General features: G+C 37.3%; 1 protein-coding gene across 4 annotated transcripts in view; it reads right to left on the reverse strand.

The window, feature by feature from the left end:
* Positions 1–11,051: 11,051 nt before the first annotated feature.
* The window catches only part of LMBRD1 (LMBR1 domain containing 1), a 61,057-nt gene continuing 45,047 nt past the window's right edge, over positions 11,052–27,061 (reverse strand). For 3 of the 4 annotated variants that reach the window (XM_065730872.1, XM_065730870.1, XM_065730868.1), the window contains exons 12-16: positions 25,981–26,085; positions 24,634–24,783; positions 23,674–23,752; positions 11,702–11,793; positions 11,053–11,589 (exon numbers count right to left, since the gene is read on the reverse strand). In XM_065730872.1, the coding sequence (XP_065586944.1) occupies positions 11,470–11,589; positions 11,702–11,793; positions 23,674–23,752; positions 24,634–24,783; positions 25,981–26,085 (546 nt within the window). In that variant the 3' untranslated portion in view covers positions 11,053–11,469. Of the gene's footprint in view, positions 11,590–11,701; positions 11,794–23,673; positions 23,753–24,633; positions 24,784–25,980; positions 26,086–27,061 lie in introns of all 4 variants that reach the window. The other variant, XM_065730869.1, reaches the window with a different exon arrangement.

Below are 27,061 nucleotides of genomic sequence, written 5' to 3' on the forward strand. Positions count from 1 at the left end.
TCAAATCTTTCAGGAGAGAGTCTCATCTAAAATCAATTACTATTACTCATCTCTAAATAGTAGATGAAGAAATAATAAACTTCCTCCACCTAAGTGTAAGCCAACCAAACACCATGCGACTGCACTGGAATGACGCTGAATTCAAGACAAAAACAAGGAGATTAAGGAAAGAAAAAAAAGCAAGCTCTCCATCACATTGTAGGAACTACTGAAGACCACTAAGCAGACAAAAGGAATTAGGATTTTTTATTTTTGTTACCTATTGAAATATTCCAAAGTGTTCAATCTAATGATAAATTAGTAGTTAGACACAATTAAGTACAGACTCTTTGTCAGTCTTAGAAGAGGTAACCTAAAATTTTTGACACTTGAGTAGAAGAAAATACAGAGAGAAAGGCTGTCCTGTAATTCATTCACATAAATCAGAAAAAAAAATGATTGAAAACATGAAAGTAATAGGTAAACTTGAACAAGTGACTATAAACTGATACTGCTGATGCACCATTAGGTAAAGAAATGAGAGCACGGATTTTAAGAAAGTAATCTTTAAAAATATGCTAGCTAGGACAACTCAGGAGACAAGGGTAAGCCTATGGCAGGGAAGGGAGAGATTTTCCAACTCTTAAAGAAATATATTAAGAAAAAAGATAAAAAGAATTCTTCCACAGATAAAAGGAAAGAAGTAATGTTGTTTTCAACAGCTTAAAATTTGAAATAGAAGAACATCACAAAAATGCAAAGCAGAAAAATCAGAGCAGATGTTGTCCTTTGCTAATAACAGTGACTAAGAATTTTTGTATCCATGACAGTGAAAATTCTGGCTGGAAATAGAAAAGACGAGACCCAAGTGAACCACTGGACACTGAGAAGATTAGTAAGCATTACTATACCTACCCCCACAATTTTTATCTCCTGCTTTGGGTTTTCAGGATCCTAGACTGAATATTCAACCTGTGCAGAATAAGTCAAATCAGTTACATTTTCCTTTACACCATTTTCCCTTTTTCTTCTCCTTACTAGTGCCACAACGTGAAAAGAACACACATTCTTTAACCTAGAAATGGGGAGGGAGGTTGCAGCTTATTCTTCCTTCTTGTTTTTCTCTAAATTATTTGCTTACCTTCAGAAATTTTGTTCCAAATCAGTCAGCCATACAACCCTTACAATAAACACTGGCACACACACAAAAATACAGTGAAACTCCTGATGATCTTAGGAGTACATGTTAATTATCTTTCCTACTCTGAGTAACAGAGAGGCTCCCATCCATTTTCTTATAAGAATACCTTTTACTGAAATCTTTTTCTTTCTGAATCTCATTCTGCATCCCTTTTTAGCCTTCAACTCAGGCATTACATCTTCATTTTATGCACTGTAGTAGCTGACTAAATTTTTGTTTCTGTCATGTAAGGATATAAAAAGGACAGACCAAAATACACCTAGAAGAAAAAAAGCTCTGAATTTCCCTGCATTTTTCCCCACTGGGAATACTCTGTCATGAACAAACAACTCACAAGATGTTTGCTCATATTCTTATTAGTCTTCTCTTTATCCCATAACATCTTAGTGAAGAGAAAAAAAAGCAAAAATATGAAATAGAAGCTGAATAGAAAGTAAGCCAAAAAATCAAGGACTTAAGACCCGTAGTGCTTATCCCCTTCACTTGATAAATGTCCTGTTTTGAACATAACTGAACAAAGGCATAGGCAAAGTCAAAAGCATCCACAGAGGGGCAGTAGGAACAAAACAAAATTCAAAAAATAATACTACAGGGCAGGAACAAAGGAAATTCCTTTTCTAAAATAAATGAAGACCAAATCAGGAATCAAGGAGAAGAGCAACAGTCCTTTAGTTCTGTCAACGGTTTACGGGCAGGTTTGGCCCGGTTCTGCGACAACTGGTGTGGGGGACCTGCAGACCCACGCCCCAGGAAAGGGGAAGGGGGAAAGGGAAAAAGGAAAAGGGAGATGGGCCTAGAAACAAAACAGCGGCAACGATCTGAGGAAGAAAGCTAATTTACTAAAGCTATCAGAAAGCAAAATAATATAATTGGAATTGAAGCTAATAAATCAAATAAAATGAGCAAGAGAGAGTGTCCAATAAACCAAAGGCCTTACGCTAACGCTGAAGGCGGATGGCAGCGAGCACCCACTGCTGAGTCCATCCCAAAGGAAAGAGTGTGTCCCATGACAGTTTTTATCTTTCCCTCTGAGTGGAAACACGTACAAATGCAAAGCATCGTAAAGTCCTCAGGGGAATGTAGTTCTTCTTCTGAGACAGGTATACCCAGAACTATCGATGATCCACAGAGCTGGAGCATTAACTCTTTAACTCTTAATACACTACATGATGTTATGATGTGGAATACCAATGCCAAAAATCATAAAACCATGATAAATGCAAATAAGGACTACTAAGGAAACAGCAGACAAGTTTTTTCCATACCCACACAGCAATAAGATGTCAGCTTCCTTTGCAGAAAAGCACTTTGATTAACTGTGTCTGGTTGTCCCAGTTGGCCCACGTAACCAGCTGAGACCTCTTCCAGCTCTGCTTTTTTGGGATCATGGCCTGAAACATATCCTTTTCAGCAGTAACTATTTCAAAAACAGACAGACTGTAAACTAACCTTTTTTGCATGTGCATAAATATATATATACACACCAGAAAAAGTCTTGAAGTACTTCACCTATTACACCTTATTGCACGTGTACTTTTTCACCTGCAAAATCTGACCTGCTCAGTGCTTTTGGTAGACATAGTTGTCAAACTGCCATATTGGAATGTTATATGGAAGCAGTCAACATGGCTGACGGTATCTATGAAGCACTTCAGCAAGTTTGGCTTCATTATGTTTCCTACGTTCCTTTCAGATGAAATCAGTTGCCAGGGCAGCCCAGAAGAACTGGAAAGAAGCCCCTTTTGAGCACTCAAGCTGTCCCTCTGCAAAGACCATCCCATGATAATCAAGCCTATATCCCTGACAAAGGATCTTCCTCATCCCTGGTAAAATACATCAGTTTTTATAAATGTCTTTGTGGAATCTTCTAAAGGATGGAAAATCTTTCTACAGACAATTCCAATGTGATCCCACGGGCAACATATTGGCTATCATGCAAATGGCAGTCATGCTCCTTTCCCCAGCTCTTTCCTTCCACCTGCCAGTGCATCCCTCCTGATCCCTTCCATCTTCCAGTTACAGCTCATTTTTGCTATTAGAGCAGTAAATTAGTCAACTCAAGAACAGACAAGGTGAATATCAGATGCAGCAGAAACACACAAAGAGGGGCAGAAAGAAAAGGAGAATATCCCCTTTTGGCAGCAAGCTTTTAGAGCAGCGCAGCATGAAACAATTTTATCCTTATCCTATTTCCTCCTTACTTAAGGGAAATATAATTATTCTTAATTCAAATAGGCACTGCTTCATTTCCTTAAATACATTTTTGTACTTCTCTGGCGAAAAAAAAATCTGCTTCAAGAATGAGAACTCCCTGTTTTTAATAATTTTCACTTCTAATAACACAAGTATAATTAAATGCAAAATAATTTACATTCATCTTTGTGTTGCATCATCCTGTGTATTAATAAAACATAAGCATAATTGTCATTATGTGGACTCTTCTATCTCCTAACTGAGACAAGCCATAGCAAAACAGTCATTTCAACACCTGGAGCCATAGTTTTCACCCCAGGAAATTTTTCAAGTCAGACTGGCACCATCACAGTAGAGTAGCATTTCTCATAACTAAGAACTAATCAAATGAATGCCTAAGATTCAAACAGTAGGACTCATTACCTGCTCTTCAGAGAGTAACACATTGGCAAACAGCTAAAAGTGCTTTACGAATAGTTGAAAGCTAAATAAGGCTTTCTGTGGCTGGTGAACTCCAGAGGTACTGAGCCAATCCTCCCACAGGAACATATTAGATAGTTTTTCCTCCTTCATATGGATGACAGTCACCATAGGTGGCTACAAAGCAGGATTCTCTCTGGAACAGCAGGAACAAGATAGCTGAATCCATTACACTACAGAGAATAGCTCTCATCCAGCATGCCATTTAATAGTCAAGTCAAATATGTAAAGTTTTATAACTGCAATTGCTCACACAGGAGCATTACAGATTCGGGAGTACTGGCATATTTCAAAAAATAATGATGCTGCATGAACTGTGATAAAATGTATGGGAAATAAAAGTACATCCATCACCTTGCAGCATAATCTCTGCAGTTAAAGAGCTGAAGATTTGCAAAAGAGACTCTAAAAACAGTCTTGGGAAGCGTCCAAACAATACATCCATGTCAGAGAGCAAAGATGGGGCAATAGGTATATGATTAGAGGATAAATTTAGCAACATTTTCATATAAAACAGAGCACTCTGAGATCATTTGCCCACAGAACTGGATTACAATCCTGTAAAGGCAGTTAAAAATAACTTAAACAATGGCAAAACAAAGCCTAAAAAATTCCTCCTTTTACAAAAATGAGTTCAGCCCTATTTTTAACCTAAGATGAGCAGGTAAATTTACATAAGGCCCTAGAAAAAAAAAGATGTTCTAAGATTTAGTAGCATTCTCAAGAGCAACATGCCTGTATTTTTCAGAGATGAACTCTTCAGTTCATAGTATCCCCATCGTATCAGACAACTCCACTGCTGCTAGGAAGATTTGTTCAGGCAGTAGCCTAAAAAAGGACACTAATACAGAAGCATTTCTATTTAGAGTACACTTCTTCAGACAAATCCATGTATGTGAAGAACAGCCCATCTCCACATTACTCATCCAGGCCAGCCACAGATTTGCCAAGTCTGAATGACGTACTTTTATCGCTATGTCTTTGGCAGGGGACCTGGGAGCCTTACTGAGAACTGTGAAGACACATCCAGCAAGCCTGTCAAAACAGGGACTGTTCACACGTAGCTAAGAGGATGAGATTGAACCATCCTCACATGACTTCTGCAGTTGCATCGGAAATCTGAGGAAGCAGTTGAAAGACATTAAAACAGCTCTCTGTTCCGCTGTAGGAGGATGCCAGCTTGTCAGGATGCTGATCTGAAGCTTTTTTTTTTTTTAAAGCAAAAGTGGATGTGCTTCACCTCAGGAAGAAAGCAGCATTCCTGTCAGCAGGATGCAGATTTCTACTGTTACCACTTCCGGCTGGCACCATTTGTCTGCTCAGCATGTCTTGCACATAAACACTGGACCCCACACTTACATGAGTAGCATTGCTTATACAGCTTAATAAATCCTCTGTTCAGCAGAGTAATATAAAGAGATGAACGAGTGCTCTTTTCCTTAATGACATTACAAAGCAGTTTTCTTCAATCCAATAGGGCACATCTTGCCACTCCTAGAATACCTCCAAGGCCACAAATTTTAATTTGCTGCCTTCCAGGAGCTCCAGCCTCCAAATCTGTACACAGTATACTGGGTAAAGTCTCACCAGCAGAAAGCAGAGAAACAGGATCACCTCACTCAATCTGCTGGTCATGCTTCTGATTCAGTCCAGGATACATCTGGCTTTCCAGGCTGTGAGGGCACATTGTTGGCTCATATCCAGCTCACCATCCACCTGTACCTCCCTCCAAGTCCTTTTTGGCAGGGCTGCGCTCCATCCTTCCATCCCTTGGCTTGTATTGGAGGTTGCCACGACCCACATGGAAGACATTGCACTTGAACTGGTTGAGTGCCCTCAGGCTCACCTGTGGGCCCACTGCTTAGCCTGCCTAGGTTCCTCTGGATGGAATCCCCATCCATATGGTGTGTAAAGCACACCCCACAGCTTGACATCAGCTGCAAACTTTCTGAGGGTGCACTTGATGGAGGTATTAAGGAGCATTGGTGCTGGTACTGGCCCTGAGGAACACTGCTCATCACCCATTTCCATTTGGACATTTCAATCTAAGAGAGCCTGAACAATGCTATAGCTTGTGTATTTCAAATCAACTTGATTTCAGGAAGGGATGAATCATTTTTTCCCTTACTTAATGTCACAGGCTATGTTTTATTTCCTTCTCATACTGAAGCTTCACTGTTTAACTGCTGTCAGAATAGGTTGAGTATCTACTTACATACGACAAGTTACATTCTATGCTCAACCTCTCAGTGTACTTTTTAACTTCAGATGTACTATGCTTCGCATGCCAGCAGTCATCACTATTTTGGAATAAACAGTTCTATAGCTTTTGCAGGTGGGCAAAGTTTCTTCAAATCAGTTCTAAGCCACCATACAGTTAAGGACCGGGCATTAAGACAGTCAGATAACAAAACAGCTATAAGTCCCCCAAATACTTTGTTAACAATAGAAGAAAACTCAAAGAATATTAATGGTTATGTCCACACTGACAATTCATAAGCAAAAACATGAGCACTGAAGGGCTTCATCAGATTTAAACTACAACATTACTCAAGTAAAAATGATTTGGGTAGAATGATTCTGTTATAGGCACACTGTACCTACCAGGTTATTGTTTCAAGCACAAAACCTTAAGTCCATAGAATAGTTTAGGTTAAAAGAAAAATATCTAGTCCAACTCCCTTGCAACAAACAGTGACACCTACAGCTACACCAGGTTGCTCAGAGCCCCCTCCAGCCTGAACCCAAAGGTTTCCAGGGATGAGGCATTCATCTCACCACCATTAGCATTTATATTCTTATATCCAGTCTAAATCTCCCCTCTTTTAGTTTGAAACCATTTTCCCCCACCCTGTCACAACAGACTGCTAAAGAATCTGTCTCCTTCTTTCTTACCTCCCTCCTTCAGATACTGGAAGGCCACTCTCAGTACAGTCTCACCCCAGAACAGTCTCCTCTCCAGGCTGAAGAGCCCCAGCTCTCTCAGCCTGGCCCTGTAGGAGAGGTGTTCCAGTCATTGGATTGATTTTGCGGCTTTCCTCCAGATGTTCCAACAGGTCTACATCAGTCCTGGGCTGAGGACTCCACATCTGAACACAGTACACCAGGTGAAGTATTACCAGTGGGGAGCAGAGGGGCAGAATCACCTCTATCAACCTTCAGGCCGCATTTCCTCTGATGCAGACCAGGATATAGTTGGCTTTCCGGGCTGAGGGCACACTGTTGGCTCATGTTCATCTTTCCCTCCACCAGTACCCCCATGTTCTTGGTAGGGCTGTGTCCAATTATTCCTTATATTCCTCAGCTTGTATTGGTTACAGGGGTTGCCACAACCAAAGTGCAAGACCTTAAACTCAGGTTCTCTTGGGCTCAACTTGACCCTTTCCAGTATTGGAAGGCCACAGTTAAATCTCTTTGGAGCCTTCACCAGACTGAACAAGCCAAGCTCCTTGAGCCTGTCATCTAAGGAGGGCTGTTGCAGCCCTCTGAACGTTTTCAGAGCACTCCTCTGGACCTGTTCAAACAGCGATACCTTTCTTGTGCTGGAGGCCCCAGGCCAGGACACGGTACTCTAGAAGAGGCCACATGAGAGTAGAAAAAAGGTGGAAAATCACCTCCCTTACCCTCTTAGCCACCTCTCTCTTGATGCAGCCTAGGACATAATTGGCCTTATGGACTGCAGGAGCACACTATGCCACAGTTTTTCATCCAACAGAGCCCCCAAGTCCTTCTCAGCAGGGCTGCTCTCAGTGAGCAGTTTCCCTAGTCAGCACACATACCTTAAGTCACCTCCAGGAGCAACAGCTTTCACTTGGCCTTGCTGAACCCCAACTCAGTTCATGCAGGCCTATTTCTTGAATATGCCCAGGTCGCTCTGGGCAGCATCCCCTCTTTCTGTCATATCAACTGAGCCATTCAGCTTGCTGCCATCAGTGAACTTGTTCAAAGTGCATTCAATCCCACTATCTAGGTCACTGACAAAGGTGCTGAAGAGCACTGGTCTAAAGACAGATTTCCTTGGGGACACCAATAGTGACCGGCCTCCATATGAACACAGATCCATTGACCACAAAACTCTAGGTACAACCATCCAACTAATTTCTTATCCATCAAGTGGTTCGCTCTTCAAATCCACCTTTCCAATTTAGAGATTAGATTGTGGTGTGGGAAGATGTCAAAGGCCTTAACATCATCACATCTCCAATGGAAGTAAAACTGCACTTGGAATCAAAGCAGAAAAGTACAAAAAATGGTATCACTTTGCACTCTCAAGCAGGAAAATATCTTCACTAGATTTTAACAATCAGCAGGAAATCTGCTGCATAGTACCATCTCATCTTAAATTTTAACAGCCTACCAGTCTTTACCACATTTATGGTCTGTAGTTCTAGACAGACCACCAATCACTACAGATTAAGTAGCAAGGAAAAGCTTCATGTGGCAGGCACTGCTGTCAAATTCTATTAAACAATTATGACGACAACTGTTTGTTTACTACATCAGTAAGATTTTAAGGCTCATGAGCTCTTTAAACATTCACAAGCTTCAAACAAAGAAAATGATCAGAAAAAAATGGAAAAACAAAATCTAACCATACCACTACACCTACCAAAAGCTCATAGATTAATCTGAAATATTTATATATTCACCAAAAGAATTCTGATACTATTTTATGTGAATTTACTATAGACAAATTCCATCTTTGAAATTGGATTAAGGAAACATCTAACATGGAATATTGTGTTATGTCTGGAAAGGCTACATTTGCTAGAAACTGTGCACAGAAACTCCGTATGGTCATTTCACAGCTAGCAGTCAAATGAGCCAATTTTAACAATGAAATTAGACAAGCTGCCACAGAAGGAATAAACTTGTGGAAAAGCAATTTATCATTTGACTTACTAGTATTTTACTGAAGGAAGCGCAAGAACCAACAAGGAAAGACCATATTGGAAGTTTTACTTCTTAAAGTTGCTGCAAGTGTTGATTAACAACGTACTCTAAGTCAGAGCTATACTGCATTTCACTGCTAGTCTTCTTTTACTGGCTGTTACAGAATGTTCAGATCCAGCAGCTGACTTCACCACAAACTTCAGCTCTGGCTCATTTTCCAGGACACAACACTGCCAAACATGTCAAGTTTCCAATGCATGAAGTGCTAAATAAATGAATTCTTGAGTGTATACTCAAGAAAATCACAACAGTGCATAATACAGTAATGCACGCAGTCAAAACATTCATTGAACAATTGAGAAACTGTATGATGTGAAAACTTAAGTTGAGAGTGCTGACAATTACTCGCTGCTTGTACAACAGCAGATGAGAGCAAGTGCCTGAAACACCTTCCAAACTCACATGGAGAGAAAGAAAGGCTGCTTCTTCATAGCTGTAACTCAAGCAGTAAGATGCTGGCTGTAAAAATTTAGCTAGCGCCTTGGTCAAGTAGGTGGTACTTACTGAATCATCCAAGAGTTGAAAGAGAATAGCACAACTTCAAAGGCTTATCAGTGCATCTCCATACATAAGCTACTTTGAAAGCAGAACAGATTGATAAGAACCTAGAAATAGGAAACAATCATACAAGCAGGAGATACCAAGAAAGCAATAAGTATCCAAATAAGTATCTAGGAATGGTTAGGTATTCTGGCCTCAGATTGCACGCAGCTCACATCACAGCATGAAAGAAATATCCTGCTGCTAATCTCCCCTAGATAAGTAGCCATCTTCCCCATTGGAAAGTTGAGAATGAATGGACAACTCGACAAAACTGAAGATCGGGTTTTGATATCACTCAGTACTATTAAACAAACCTGTGTATTATACAGCCAAGGAAAGAAAGAGTTGACAATTAACACTGCTGTTGAAAGTATCAGCAAAAGCCACAAAGAAAAATGAGAACATTTGAGCAGTTGACTTTATTTAAATTAGCTCACGTAACTTTTCCACCAGGGTACCCACAAAGCAGCTTTTGCTGTAAGTTGTTGATATCCTCTCAGTGTAGCTTGTAGGGAGCTTCCAGACATCCAGCATTAGACTCCACACTCCATTTGAGTCCTTTGAATTACTTATAAATAATTCAGTGCAAGTTTCCCCATGGTCATGTTTAAATACTGTTCAGCTTGTTCTAGTTAAAGGGAGCACAGGATGCCTAATCACGCTCCAGTACCTGCTCTCAGCATTTGAATATATCTGACCTTTCAAATGTTTCACTGGTAGCAAACAAATTTGCTGCCATTACTTGAGCAGTCTGGACATATGTTTAGCTTACGATCAGGATCCAAAATCCAGGTTGCCACATCAACATGGACACTGCAGTAGTTGGCACAGACTACTTAGTTTAAAGAATCCAGGCTTTTTTTTCCCCCCTGTAAGAGTTCGCTATTGGTTACTGGCATCTATAAATTAACTAAGCAACTCACTTAAGACCTCCAATACCAGAACTGAATTAAAATTCAGAAGTTCTTAAGAGTGTGCTGTTCCAAATTGCTGCAAGGAGAAGCAGGTTTTTTCAAAAAAAAAAAAGAAAGCTGTCAGTTTTCAAGTCCACAAACAAGTAGAACTTCACACAGCTCAGAAATGGTCAGTTTGATTTATAAAAATATATTCTAAATTATATTTCACGTCCTTGTGTGGATTATAACTTCTAATGCTACCTGAAGTTTAGAAACCTGTACTAATATTTTCTTTCACTTGACACCACTGACTATTTGAAGATATTTTCAGCATCAAAAATATAGCTCAGTAACAGTGTAGCTAACCTTATTTTGAAAAGACATGTATGACAAATGTTTATGAACTATGTTTATATAAACAGACTTGTTAAGAAGTTGGCAACGCCCACATTAAATATTGGCAAATTCAAAGTAGACAATACATCAGAAAATATTAGAAGTTAATCAGATCTTCAGTTTGTCATTGGTTATAAGCCTGGCACCCAGAAGCTTCAGAACTGAACTACCAGAACACTGCCACAATACTAGATATTGTTATTTATATTAATGATTTCCTCTGACAAGGCAAAAGACACCTCACAGTTAAGAGAATTCCACAGCAGGTGATAACAGTGAAAAGGACATTCTTCACATACTGGGGACTTGCAACTTCAAATTCACGTCTCTGGCTTATTTTCTGTACAGTTTCTTACCAGTTATAGTTTTAAACAGGAATTCTAGAAACATCAATGAAGAAACTGCATCAATCTGAAAGTGAAAACATCTTTCTAGCCATGCCAGCTGTTTCATAGGATTTTAGCCCGTTTTATTTATAAGCTTGAATAAAAAGAACAGTACACTAAGTTTGGTATGAAAATATTTAAGAAGCACAAGAGAAAAACAACATGAGTTATGAAATAACTGCAGTCAGTTTATCAAACTGTACATTAGAAAGTTACACATACATCATAAAACAGTTCTCTATATATTATTCAAATCCAGTTTCACAATTTGCTCTGATACAGTGATGCTTAGAAGTGATATTCAGTTTTTTACCCCATTTAAGGAAGAACACATTTCCTCTATTTTACAGGTGCAAGGATGTTTTTTGATAGCAATTCCATATGGATATTACTTCCAACAAAAGCTTAAGTTGCATTTTTGTATCTTGAAGGCAAAAGGCTATCAACAATAATAAGCAGATAGTTCATCATCACTCATGTCTGAATCATCTTCATCCACTTCACCTTCAATGACAGATTTCTTGCCTTTGCAGCATGATACAATTAATCCAACTAAGAACACCTGCAAGTTTAAAATTAGTAAAGTTACTTTAAGGACAACATCTGGGAAATTGAACGGCAGTGTGAGTATGCAAATATTTCAATTATCTTTATCTCTTGATAAAAATACTTACTGCAATGAATGCCCAGTTCCCAAAGTAATAGACAGCACTGAAGAACCAAAACTTGTGAAGAAAAAGGTATGTACGAGTAACAATACATTGATCTAAAAGGAAAGCAAATAGTACCAATTAACACAATAAAAATCAGCTAATCGCAATTTACTTATAGGACAACAGTTCAGCTGTTCAGAGGTTATTCAGCTTTTAAAAATAACTCCACCTCATTAAATCAAGTGTACTACCCCATCTAAAAAGGTACAGTAGATGGGATATTTGATTTTGAGGTATTGAATACAGATACAGATGGCACTGGAAGCTGATGGTTACACAACTAAAATCACTAGCATCAGGTACTTGTACAGATTGCTAATTACTGCCTGTTCTGACAGACCCATTATACTCATTTTCTATTTTAGATGAATAGTAATCAATAACAAGGAGATAAAAAACAGATTCTGTACTAGAAATGCACTTTAATACCTCAAATCTGAATTCCACAGAAGCTGCTTTAACACCACAACTGATACTAGTGAGCTGTAGTATGTGAAGGATTGGCCACATCAGGAAGGTCTACTGCTTGATCATCTGAAGATGACCTTCTCCCAGACCAAAACTGTGGTGTCTAGAATACCTTTATCAAAGCAGACAAAATCCACTCCCTTTAACAGTTCAGTGACTTATACTTGACAATATTTAAAATTCTTCTGTTAGTTGTAAGTTTAAAATACTACTTTATGCAGGACACTGATTTCTATTTGCCTGACAGGCCACGAGATAGCATTAACAAAGTTAAACCAGGATTTCACAGCTATTAAACATTAGACATACAACACTGACATTCTACAAATAATTCAAGTGTAAAACAGCTCCAGCAGAGAAAGCAGACTTTACTATCAAATGAAAGCAAAAGGAAATGGAATTTTGCTGAAATAATCCTTCTTGATCTCCATTCTTTGAAGAAAAATGGAAAACCAATTCTTTCATTTAACTTTTAACACCATTCAATAGTAAGAACCATATAAAGGAGGGAAAATAATAATTTATAGCACACTACTGATAAAGAAAGAAATACTGGTACTGTGAAGGTGCTTCACAATTGACAAGTAGTATTGTGAATACCATCTGCAGTTCTCCAGCTGGTTACTTCAATTAAAGAACAGCTAAAATGCCTTTCAGGTGTTTCTCTACAGTAACTGGATTAAATAGATGGTAAATATTTTAGAACACTTAGTTCTTGAGAAAACATCTCAATGGAATGTGTCAGAAGTTCAACCAACTTTTATTTAATTCCCTCTGAACTAAAACATTACTGAACAGATTGATGTAACATTTAAATTTCTCTAATGACAACTTAATTTAGGTTATTCAACTTATTTTAAGATAAAATATCTTATTAAAAACAATAGTTACAAATATTCCTGACAGCTCCTTGATCTTTGTAACCACTAAACAAAGGATGGAAACCTACCATGGCATTTCACCACTAAGAATAGAGAATGCTATGTAGTGCTGACCGAACAACAGAACCAAAAAGAACAAGATAGAACAGCTTCTTAAAGGACGCCCAGCAACAAGTGCTAACAGCCACAGTTACCTGAAGTCAACCATGTTTTGTCAGCTCCACTGAAAGTTTTTGATCCTGGCAAATTAGAAAGCCCTCAGGCTCAATTTACTTATGTTCTCGGACAAAGGCTTTTTCTTAGAAGTGAATTGCAAGGATAAAGAAATGTGTTATGAACAAACTTTAAAGTCTAAACAGTTATTTTAAGTACTGAAATGCACAGGTTATAGTAACAGTCTACCTCTTCTGAATCTAAAAATACAGTGAGTTTTCACAGAAGGATGTAAAAAATTGTTGTTAGAGACAGGTATTAGCTGTGAACACAGAACTTTAAAACACTGACATTCTTTGGAGGAGTTAGTGCTGAGGTACACATTGGCTTCATTTATTCATTAACAGTCTGGACAACAATCAATTATATCCACAATAAGTCTAGACGAAATTACAGAGTAGCAGAGAGCAGACACCAGATGCACTATACGGTAAGGCCATTCAGAGGGTGCTCATATTCCAGCCCCTTGAAATAATCCTTGAAGTTCAAAAAAAAGAAGTATCCATACCTTAAAGTAACACCATGCAACAGTGCAGGCTAAAAACTGACCAGGTACAACACAACTCCACATGAAGTCTGCAACATCACTACTTAAGTGCCCCAGTGGCCGGGTAAATAAACTAGAAGCAGTTACCAGTGTGCAGTCACAACTGAAATATCTAACTGAAAAAAAATCACACTTCACTAACAACACAGTTAGCAGGTCCAAGGAAGAGATTATTTCTCCCTACTCTAATTAGAATCATATCTGTACTATTTCAGACTCCCTGGTATAAGAGAAACAGTGGCACAATGGAGCAAGTCTGGCAGAGAAACACTGCAACAGCTAGAGCACACAGCATACAATAACATTTGTTCATTCAGTTTGGTGTACAGGCACTTGCAGATGTGCATTACTGCTACCTCTGCCATGTAGCAGGCGATTCAAAATAAACAATTCTTCAAAGACCTGCACAATAAAATCACAATGGATGACAGACAAGCTGCAGCAAGAAATATTCCTGGCAGGTAACAAGTAAAATTACACCATAAGCATACTTAACACTGTGAAACAGGCTGCCCACACACGTTTCAGAATTCATCTGTGGAGACACTTAAAGCAAGTGGATGGACAGCAGCAACCTGCTCTGTTCGACCCTACTGGCGGTCGAGAGCAGATCTCTATGTCTTGCATGCTCAAGTTAGTTATAAGCCATATTACATCAAGGTACATACAAGGACATCACAAATACCTAACAGTTCACGCAGCATTTTGGATGGAAAACCGAGGTTTAGATTGATAATGTAATCTACACTAAGTTTTGATTTCAAGCAAAACTTATTTTTGGTAAAAAATACACTCCTAAAAGAAAACCTGGTGTATGGTAGAATGTACTGCACATTAAAAAAATCATACAAGCATCTAAGGAATGGCTTCAGGTATTCAAAAAACATCTCATGGTTCTGTTGCCACTCGTTCAAAAGCTCTGTGGCACAAGACAGCTGCTGCTAGTAGTGTAAATTGCAACTTGAGTTTCAAGAAAGGGTTTGATGCATTTATAATCTTTAATCATCTATCAAGTTACAAAAGATTTGAAATTTCACCTAAGAAACTGTAACTAAGGGGAAATCTACATTTCACCCTTAAAGACATTACTTCCAGGCCCGTGCCACTGCTCATAACTGAAGTAATTTAAAACTCTGATAAGAAAGTAGGATGGAATGATGGTTAATACACATCCATAGTGCCTTGAATGCAGCAGCACTTCAACTATGAAATCTCAAGCACCCTTCCTAGCCTTCTGCTGATTTACAGGTATTACTCTCCATGGTGCCTGACATGAAGCACATTCACAGAACCATAGAATCATAGGGGTTGGAAGGGACCTCAAGAGATCGAGTCCAACCCCCTGCCAAAGCAGGCTCCCTACACCAGGTCGCACAGGTAGGCATCCAGGTGGGTCTTGAATATCTCTGGAAAAGGAGACCCCACAACACCCCTGTGCAGCTGTGCCAGTGCTCCGTCACCCTCACCGTAAAGAAGTTCTTGCACACATTCATGTGGAACTTCCTATGCTACAGTTTCTGGCTGTTCCCCCTTGTCTTGTCTCCACACACTGCTGAAAAGAGTCTGGCCTTGCCACTTTGCCCCCCCACACCTCATATTTATAAACCTGGATTCCTGAATGCTTCACTTAGCTTACATGATTCAAGACATGGATCATACTGTATCACAATGAACAACATCCCTTCAGGCCAAGTCAGTCCCACATTTAACAGCATTTACAGTTCTAGCACTGTAAATGCTGTTAAATGGTCAGGCCTGCATGCAGTAACCCATAAAAAACCCACTCAATAGATAACACTCGAAGATTTCTAGAAGTTCAAGAACCTACGAGTATCAATATAAGTGCTTTCCTGATAAAACAAGAAACACTACAATTCTTATGAATTGAGTAGAAGGCAGAGATCTGTTTTAAAAATGGTCTCCGAGAAACAAGCCTTTTACTTTGAGTATACAGCAACTGAAAATGAAGCAGCCCATGGATTTGAAAAAGCTATAATAGAAAAGCTTCTTCTTGGAATTGCTCTACTATCCATTCACTGAGTTGCTTAAAGGGTGTCTAAGGTAGACTAAGGGCTTAAAAAAACCTTTTTAGACATAATGGCAATCAAAGTAATGTCTTAAAATCCAAAACAAGAAGAATTTTTTAATTGGGTATCTCATCTTGGACAAGAAAGTCATATGTTTAATTCAGACCATGAGAAAAACTACAGAAACATTGAATAAACACAGGTTAACCTGTGGCTATAGAGCATACTGAAAAGTCCTACTGTCATGTTTTGTCTTGCAACTCAGCATTTCACTAGGAAAATAAAATCTAGTCAATTTGCAATAACCAAACTGACCCAAGCAAACATTAATTTAACCTATACAAAGAAATTGCATAAGATAATGGCCCACAAAAAAAAAGCCAACCACATTTTAACTAGGTAAGAAATCAAGGGACATCCAGCAGTGTAAGAGGCCCATAAAGTCATATTTATCATCCTGTAATATGTCCAATTCATTTCTCTCAACAGAACAGCAAAGCTTTCACTTTTGGTATGGTTACACCACTGAATGATCAGAATCCCTTTTGATCACCAGATAGAAGAAATGCTACAGAACTGGAAAGTACCCTGAAAAACACACTTTCTCACAGTTCATCAAAAACACACAAAATTGTGGAAAAAAGCGCCAACCAATACAACATAAATACTTTGCTAAAGAAATAGAATGCAAACTTGCTTCAAGTTCCAACTTAATTGACAGGCCAAAGCATTCAGACAGACATGATAAAATAAGTTTCAGGCATACTCAGATTTAAGAAAGTCTATCAAAACTTACTAATTAGAAACTTCCTCTTTGCCTTTGTACCTATAATTTAGCAACTTAACAGACTGCCACTTTTCGGCTTTTGTTAAGGTCAACCCAGGTCTACAAGCTGCTGAAGATTGGTGTTTAAAACTATTTTTATATATCACTTTCTCAGATTTCAAAGGAAAATGATTTATGGAGCGCCAGTAACAGCAGCCACAAGTCACAATTATTAGTGATGGTAAAACAACGGAAAAGTGTCTTTCTGTTGCCTGTTACTCAGCAGTTTCTACATGAAAAGTAGCTGCTGTCACAGCTCATCTGAGCTACCCCCTATATTTATCCCATACTATCCTCTGTGGCACATGCACAGTTAATACAACTGTTGATTCTATCTTGCACTTCACACAATCCAGTCCCTCTGTTGTTGCCTCCGTGGTTTCATTATCAAAATCCATCTTCTACAATAAACTTCTACAGTTTTTAGATAGTGGCATCACATACTAATTGTCCCTTTCCCTCATCTGACTCTTGGCAGAAATTGCTTAACTTGAATTTGCTCCTTCAGCTTCCACACTAACGCAAATATCAGACACTCACCACAATTATGCTAACTTCATGGTCAACTTCAACAAATTTAGACTTCTGATCCCTTGTAAGAGGGAGAAGTATGTTGGGAAATAGATTTCATACTGCAAAGATCTGAGAACACTTTCCATCAGACTGCATATTGCTGCCAATAACTGCCCATTTAAAGAGACACGAATCACAAAACTGCTGACTGCTCAAACTGACAGAACTTTAAAGTACAAATACACAGCAGAAGTGTAAGACACAACAAATCACTCAGATGTTAAACAAACTGCAACTATCTAGAGACATTTTAAATATAGACCTAAATTTTCCTGTTTATAGCTGGAGCATTAGTGAGATAGCGCCTAAAAGGGAACCACAGACACCATGTAGAAACCTAGCAGAATAGGCTTAGTTCTAGTCCGAAAGCTACTTTATTCAGCAAGAACTGATGACTCCAAAGCTAGTCAAACTCCATCAAACCAAAAATTTAACAAGTTTAAGGAGTCAGCAGCTTGGAAACCAGGAACTAATAATGAACTTGCAACATGACTCACTGTCAGCAGAAAAAGGAAGATCCAACTTATAAAGCGCTCACTAGAAAATCCTGTTCCCACTGGAAGACATACAGGTTGCTTTCACAAGCACTCCAAATGAAGCTGCAGTGTTCCAGTATATACTTACATTGAGAAAGCTAGTTTCAGATGGAATAGCATTCTCCCTAAAAACACATTAGCTCTAAACAAGAAATAATGTAACAGAATCTCTAAAGCCTCAAGTAGCCTATTTAAAACACTTTAACATTTAAAAGGCCATTTCTGCTTTTTCTGCAACTCAACCTATAGACCCGTTACTTTATATTGGATATCTGCAAATTAAACTCAACCTGATACATAATTTTCTGGCTTTGTCTGGAGTTCCAATTAACATGAACTGGTCTGATATTATGACTATTGCAGCAAACATACAACTTTGATCATTAGGCACTATGAATATTTATATTAAGCTGTTCAATAATTTGCAAGTCCCAAAAGTGCTAGCAGGACTCGCTAGAATAAATAAGGCTTCCAGTAAGATCCTCTAGGATTCTGTGCTAAAAAGCAAAGAAAAAAGTTGACTAGTCAAATGACTAGTTAGCTATGTTTCTTAACACTGAGAATACAGTGCTTTCAAATGATCTGAGTCATACAACCATTGCTTAAAATTGACCATTGAGGAAGAAAAGAGGTACATATGAACAAAAAGTTCAGGGCAGTTGCAGAAAAAGGGCATTTTATCTTAAAAATATATACAAGCTTTAACTGAGTATAACCAAGTACTCATTACTTTTCTCTATATACACTGAAGAAACCTATGAATACTTTTCCTCAACATTTTAAATTCAGAGTTCATTTTAAAGCTGTGGTATTACAGTGAAAAACAGCACCCAGCTACACAGCTTCTATTTTAGTCAAATTACACAGAATCTTAATACAAGCAGATCCTGGCACTCTTTAACAGAATAGAAAGAAACCTTTTAATGAGATTCAAATAGCTAAACCCATTAATCTCATTTTTTGTCAGGTTTAAAGGATGATTTAACTGTAGCATTTAACTACATTTAAGTGAAATATACAAAGTACTGAAGGGACCCGGACCCAGTGAAAAGACACAGCATTAACCAAGGACTGAAATCTATAACAATGTCAATTCCAGAGATCACATCCTTTCACAGGGAAGCAATAGTCACTGTGATCAGCCTGCAGAAGTAAGTGCACTGTGTTTCAGAAAAACTAGGTATAAAACTGTATATAACATTTATGTTAATTGTAAAGACTGCCCTGAAGCATTTAGGTACAGATCATATCATATGTCATTTCCTGTTTTTAAATCAAAGACTTAATTTGATCATTTGCAAGAAGTATTTTCTGGAAGACTCTGAACACATTAAGTAACTCATGGCAACCAACTCCTACTTTAAATGCCATAAAAAATATGTATTAAGGCAATATCCAAGGCATGAGCATAGATGAAAGATTCCAGAAAGCAAGGAATCAATGGACAGCATAAACTATCATTTTCACTTAAATTTCAGCTAACCACCTATCACCTTTAACAGTATTAACTTTGTACAAGGTTCATCTTGTACTAGTTCACACTCCTTGAAACTACACCATATCACTCGGTCTTCAACATGAACCTAATTTTTGTCATTTCTTTTATATTTGTGTTCATGTTGTCTTTACCTTACCTATCCCTTCCATCTACACAGAAAAAGATTTGTAAAATGTATCTGATATTTTAGCAGACTGATCTTGATCCTTTCACACCTTCACATGAAAGACTCCTGTCCTTAGAAGAACTTCCTGGACAGAAGAACCTTAATACATAGAGGCATCTAACAAAGCAGAGCAATTATCTAGAGAACAAAAAAAAGTTATTCATATCATTAAAGTGTTAAATTCGAAGTACTGATGCCAAATTATTTTAATTAATATCTGACTGTGATTAACTGTTATTAATGATGCTCTCAAAACAAGTTCCCATCCTTTGACATCTGTGTCCTTCATACATGCAGCTGACTTTAGTCCAGTTATGATCTTCTCACCATAAAGATACTATTTATTCAGTACAACAATATTCATCCAGCAGAGCTGTCAGTCAACAGGTCCTAGGACACTGAAATCAAAAGGATCTCTTCAAAAAGGTGGTCTAAATCTACTGGACAAGAAACATCTATGTATGTAGCTTCACCAGCAGTAGAAACTGGCTGGGCTGCTGTCCAGTTCCCCTGCATAGCTGCTCTTGAGAATGTTATAACATGCATTATCAACTGTCTATGTCAAAATAAAAAAGGGATTTGATTTAGACAACAGAAGCAGCTTCCCATACTTCAATGAAAGTATCTAATTTATGAAGAGACTTGGTGGCTTTTGCCATTCACTCAGACCACATATGGTGCCTTCTTACAGCAAGAGTACTACCTATGTTTAAAGTACCATTTTGTAGCTAGTGTGTTAGGTTTCTTACTCAGAGGTACTCTTACTAGGATCAGGACTCCCTTTTAAGGATGCATACATACTCCTCAATCATTTGAAAAGTACTTAATGTATTATTCTAGAGCACTGACAATAGAAGAGAATCTCACTTTACTGCTAGGCTTAAATCCAAGAATAAAGCATGCTGTTGCCACTGCCTTATTGTTCAACTCCATTTAACAGTTTTAAGGGTAGCCTTTTTCTCTTCAGTTAAGAGCTCTTGGAGGAAGAAAAGAGGTAGTTTAGAGCAGCTCACGGCAGCGGGAGCAAAATAAATGTGCAGTAATTAATTTTTCTATGACTGTGTCCATGAACACTGTATTAACAAAGAAAAATTCAGGGAATTTTAGCTACTTATACTGCTCACAGCTGCTAAATAGGACTGTATGGAGTCAAGCATACACCATGGTACTTGCTTAAATTGATCTGTCATGATTATGGAGAACTTCCACAGTGTAAGATAGAGCTTTTTGCACTAAGTATTCAAGTGCAACTAAGAAAAAGCATTTATTGAATTATAAGATATAGTCTGCTCTGTTACTTCTAGTTTGCCTGTTTCTTGTAGTTGTGCTATCATGCCCTATGGCATTCAGAATAAAACAAGTTAACCTCATGAATAATAGAAGGAAATAAGGTTTAATGCATAAAACAGACAGTAATTAAATCTATAAATTAGTCTAAATGCTAGAATTTTCTCTACCAATATTGTACTTCAACTGCCTCAGGTTTCTTTGAGAGGCTCTCTCTTTCAAGCGGGACACTAGTATGAAAGAAGTATACATAGAAACCGTTACCATTAAATACTAAAGTTCTAACAGTACTTAGGTTTGAATATCAGCTGCTTAAACAAGATCAGATCTCTTCTACCATCTTGGAAGTAGCGTTAAATATAGCAGACATGATTTCTGCAGTATCCAAGTATTCAATAAAACTGAGCTCAGTGACATAGGTGTATCAGTATAGCTATTAAAAGGTTATAGCTTTAAGAAAAAACAATGAATTCAGTTCAAGCAAAACAATACAGTAAGCACTGAAAAAGACAAATCAATATTTGCACTTAGTTATAATGAAAGCCACTGAACAAAATAAAGCCCTTGCAGCAAAGATGTCAATAAAAAGAGTGCTTGCCACCCTTTCTAGAGTTCATTACATCTGTGCCTAATATGCATCTAGTAACCCTATAAGGAGGAAGTTAAAAATTCAGTTCTTTGATATAAATTCATTTGATATTTTCTAGCTGATCACACAGATCTGAACCAGTTCTTTCAGTAAATTAAATTATCAGATATCAAAAGAGCACATATGCCACAGGCAAGTAATACATTTCACCTAACACAGCCCACTCAGTCAACCAGGTGAAACACTTAATGGTTTGCACTAACAGATTTATGTATTCAATGAAACTGACTTTTTATCATTTATAAAAATACGTTAGCGACCTGACTGCATCTATAGATGCAGAAGTCTACTATAGATGTTAATACTAGCATGATCCAAAGGCTACCAAAAAAATTAGCTCACCTTCTACTTAGGTTAGGCTAGAATAGGACAGCATATCAGTACCTTCACCACCTCTTTCCAACTAATGAACGAAAGCACAACTCAAACATACCTAGTGCAATGATGCACATTAACAAATAAAAGCCATCATTTCATTTACACAGACCAACTCATGTTCAGCACATAAGACAAGCTTTAAGCACCAGCTATATTGCCTCCATTGCTCAAAGAAAGTTAAGAAAAAAGTCACAGTAGGTACTTAAAGTATTTATATCAACAACTACCGGTAGGACTTAAGAAATTTATTTCTCAGACCAACCTTAAAATTTAACAGCAAAGTCTGATTAACATCAAACCTGAATTTCACCAAGAGAAGTCAAGACTAATAAGCTTATCAATGACAATACATTTTTCCAGCAAATACTAACCAAGCTGAAAAGCTGCTTACAAAGAAAATAAAGATCTAAAAAACCTTAAGTGGTCTCATATTGAAAGATGACTGATTTTACTCTTCTGAACTCTACCACAGAACAGTTTATTTTTTAACTATAACAGTATTGCAGTTTCAATGAGTTAAACCATTACATCCCTCAAAAAAAAAATCAAAACATCTCAAACTGCATTATGGCTAAAAGCAGCTATCCAAAATGCAGATGAGCAATTTTCTTTCCAATGGAGTCTAGAAAAAAACTATCCCTCACAGTAGATGGTATAATAGATATCAGTGTATTAAATTTGAGGAGAGTACATACACAGGAAACACCCTGAAAAAGATCAAAAACTTGAAAACACATGTCCAGTTAACTCCACTACTACAAGCATTTAGAATTGAAGATCTTTCCTCATAACACTTAATCTTTCCTCATAATAAGAGAAGCTGAAGAGTTGCTAAGATCTTCCAGAAGTATAGTCAGGGTTCAGGAGTTACAGAATGCTGGTAAGGTGAGAATATAAGACCTAAGACCACTATTCATCTTTCCTATCAATTACAGTCACACCTTTCATAAGCATACTAAAGCATACTCAATTCAGCATATTTACACAGAAGCTAGAAGTTTGCCAGAAAAAACAATTGAGAGCTTCAACAAAAAACCATGGACATAAAAAGGCCATAAATCTTTGGCTGATCAAAGCAATCAAAAATAAGATAACAGCCTTAAATCACAGCTTCATTATTGAAATAGCTACTGGAATTCAAATGGTTGAAGAACTGGCTGTATGCAGAAGAAAAAAGGGGGAGAACGATAGAAAAAAACAGCGTTATTAGCATGGTTTCTTAAAGAAATACCCAGCTTCAACTCAGTGTCAAGGAAGAATAATATCTACAGAAACTGTCTAAAAGTTTCCAATATGAATGACTGCAAATACAGTCAGGAGAAGCTCTTTCATTACTGATCTGCTTGCTAGCCACTATTCACAGCTCCATATTATCTACAGTACAATTTCTGCCCAAACAGCAGTGGAAAAGGGATAGTTAACTGATAATCAAGTATTACACTGGATGTCAGAGAAATTAAAATTAAGAGGATTCCATGACAATAGCTTAAAATGTCAAGTTCTTCCAGTATTGCTTCTCACAGAATAGCCTGTACTTGCATCTTAACTGCAGAATTTCCTTATTTGCAAACTGGCACTGAAGTTCAGATCTTAATTCTTGAGTTCACCACAAATGTTGACAGAATACTCCCAGCCTTGGTTTTATTTTTAAGATCATCTACATATTTATTAAAATAAATGGAAGAGAGCAGTTAACAGAAATGCACTGTTAAACTGCTCCTACTAAAAATAACCCTTCCTTCAATCAGTTGTCAGCAGTATGCTTTCTGGACGTAACTATGTCAAAGTCCCATATTAAAACAAAAATCAAAGTCAAATATTTGAGCTCCTTATTACAGCTAAGCACACATCTCATATTGTGAACACAAGAAATAAGTTTCTTACCTTCAGGTGCATCTGCATCACAGTCTTTTGATACAAATGTTGTGACATTCTTTGGCTGGCCATCAATTGTCTTATTACTCTATAGAAATATATAAAATTAGTCCACACAAGTAAACATTTGCCAGTAAATTTCTAGTTTTTTTTAAAAGCTTTGAATCTCTTACATATTCAGGAAGATGAAGATTTTGATCAGTACCTACATTAAACAGCTAGCATTTAGGAGTTGTTTTACATGAACAATTCTAATTATGCTTTCAATTCAGAAGAAATAGGTTGTGTCCCTTGAAGGCTGCGCAAATACTTTGTACTTAAAATTAATCATGTTTTCAGAAATTCCATTTGAAATTCATCTTCAGTGATGACACCACTGAAGCACTAGGCTTGAATATTGAATACAGTTACACCAAATTGGTAAGAGCCAGATGATAGCACCCATTACGTACAGACAGCCTCCACTATACTTTGATAGCCAAGAGAGAAGAAGCCAAGATAGGAGGAAGTTGGTTTTGCAAGTGAACTACTAGAAATTCAAACATTCCTGTTCAAACAGTTTTACAACTTGAAAAATTGACCCTTACATTTAATTAGAGCATATTCAGATGCTTTCTGAATATCCTCTACTGCAGAGGAGTGTCATCTCAAATATACGTGAGAACATTAATGCTGTTGTTCCAGTTACTTTTACCCACACGTGTAACCTATGAAATCCAGTGGAAGCTAGCAGCTTCTTATCAATAGAAATGAAGCATACTTCCAAGCTCAGCACTGCATAAAGATTATCAAGGAATTAAGTCACATTATATACAGCCATTTCAGGCTTGTGCAATACTAAGCAGTTTCAGCAATAGCTGAAAAAATCTGGCTACAAAATTATTTAAATACTGAGAATGAGTCCTGTTTGAAAAGTCTTCATAAAAATGACTAAACTTGTAAATAAACACATACCATGTTACATCTTACCTGTACAAGGTATTTTTGGCTTCCATACATTACATATTGAGGGGCAAGACTGTAGATCATATAACTTGTATGAAGAACTATCAACAGAAGGATCATACAAAGAAATAAGAGTGCTTGAGGTCTAGTTTTTCCTCGTCTGATTTTATAAAGCTACAATTAGAAAACATACAAGAATTAAAAATTAAAAATCAAGTTGGTTTTAGGTAAAAAAAGTTTCTCCTCAACCTAAGTAACAAGTAATTCTACTGGAAAGCTGCTATAAAATCTCTTCTGGCAACTCAACTCCAGTGAGTTAAAGCAGATTTGCAGGTATATTTACATGAAGTCCTAAACAGATATTTAATCAAAATCACTGTACCAATGACACAGAGCATTTATAGATCAGGAAGCTTCCTAAAACAATTAATAGTGAGATAGTACGATAATAAGTAGTGCTGCTTATCGCAATTATCAAGCAGTGCTTTGGCTTGCCAATAAGTATTGCATCCTCTGGCTAGGGTATAAGTTGCTCCTCTAATCAGACCTAAAACCAGAGAAGAATACAATCTCACGATTCCCTTAAGTACTTAAAAACTGTTACATCTTTCCTTTCTTCTCTAGAGAATAGCATAATTCCTTGTTTCCTGTAGCTAACACTCTACTGTGATTGCCATTGACTAAGATAAAGTACCATAAGAGAAAAGAATCTCACATCTCGTATCTGGTAAATGAAGACCAAAAACAGCAGCAAGCCTCAGCTTATTGGCAGGACTCAATGTCACCATTTGCAGTTTCAGGATGTCACCACAAAAACAGGGTGACAGTGGTAAAAGCAATGCAGAAGCGAAGAAGGGAAATATGACAAGGATCATAGGGCACAACTGCTATGCTGTCAGATATAGACCTGTTTTTCAAATACAGTAATATCATTTGCATCATACTTAGAAAAGTCATATCACTGTACTCATATCAAATTAGAGTAAGTTGCTTGCCACCTAAAAATAAAGTCAAGCCTTACTGACTCCACGTTATTGATTTTAATAAAGCAATTCATTACTATTTCCAGAGCATCAAAATCATATGGCTACAACTTAGAAAAGCCAGAAGCCACTGATTTCATTGCCAAAGGAATCAGCTGTTTATTGCTTATCACAATAAAACAGTTTTGCCTGACAACTTGCAAAGCAGAGCAGCTTTCAAAATCAGTAGAAGTTGAATATATAGCAGTATAATTTATTGCTCATTACAGATTCAAGTAACATTTGTGGCATCTCTAAAAGACAGTAATAAATAACTACTCATTAAATTTTTTTATGGGACATTTCTTAATTTTATAAAGCAAACTATTAATGTTTAAGTGATATTTACCCTTATCCAGAAGAACCAAATACCCATGTTACGAATTCCTGCCATTGAAGTGAAGATAAAGTACATAACAATAGTTGTAATAAGAATATAATCAAGTGGGAAAACCTGAAAACAGAAAGCATAAAGAAATTGAAATTACAATAAAATCTTCAGTTTGAAAACATGTTCTCCCATTTAGACAGAAACTACTTAACTTTATCTAAATCATTTGAGGTAGTAAGAGTCATTCAAAAAGCTCTGTAGGTAGTCCCAAACAGAGCTAGTATGTCTTGTTAATAGAGCTTATGGTTTGTGAAAATAGCTAAGTTTTATATTAATACTTAGCATTTTTCAGACCAAGAAATACCTACTTTTTCTAAATACTTTCAGAACAGAAAGCCCACAGCAGCAAAACTAATTAGAACTACATAAACATTATTTCTGAACATACCTGCAAACAGCATTTAGCAGTGAGATAACACTGCTGCTGAACATCACTTTTCTTAGTGATAAGCCATAGTAGTTAATAGTTTTTGAAACAACTGAGTAAGGAATGCTTCATACCAGACCGTTACAGTGAGAACATGGAAAGAATTCAGGGGAGACTAAAACATTAACAATTACAGCTTTCCCTTCTGTTAGTTTACCTATCACTGTTCATCCTTTGTAAAATGTATGTGGAATTGTCATCTTCCAAACCTACTCAAGTTAGTGTTTCTTCTTACATACATTTTATTTCAAAGTAATGCAGTATTACATCACGCCTAACTGCACAGAGCATAGTTAACATCTTTTCAATGTGTAATAAATGCACTGAAAAGTGAAGTACGTCTACTCCACTTACGGGGGATAAGTTAAAAAACTCAAATACAGATAGGGCATAAAAATTGTTTTTTTCTGTGTATAACTCATGTAACAAGTGTATCAGTCTTCATCAACACTGCAACTACATTGTTCAAAGTTAACCTCTAGCACTACCATCCTCTTGCCTGGATGACTTCTATCAACCCAAGATCTCCATATCCACCTCCATTAACTAAAACAGTAAGGGAGCTGCCTTGCTTTTACAGAACACACATCCAGATAATTTTCTTTAAATTAA

Source organism: Cyrtonyx montezumae, unplaced genomic scaffold, assembly GCF_038088225.1.
Source record: "Cyrtonyx montezumae isolate F1298 unplaced genomic scaffold, pur_monq_1.0 scaffold_13, whole genome shotgun sequence".
In the NCBI taxonomy this organism is placed as follows: Eukaryota; Metazoa; Chordata; class Aves; order Galliformes; family Odontophoridae; genus Cyrtonyx; species Cyrtonyx montezumae.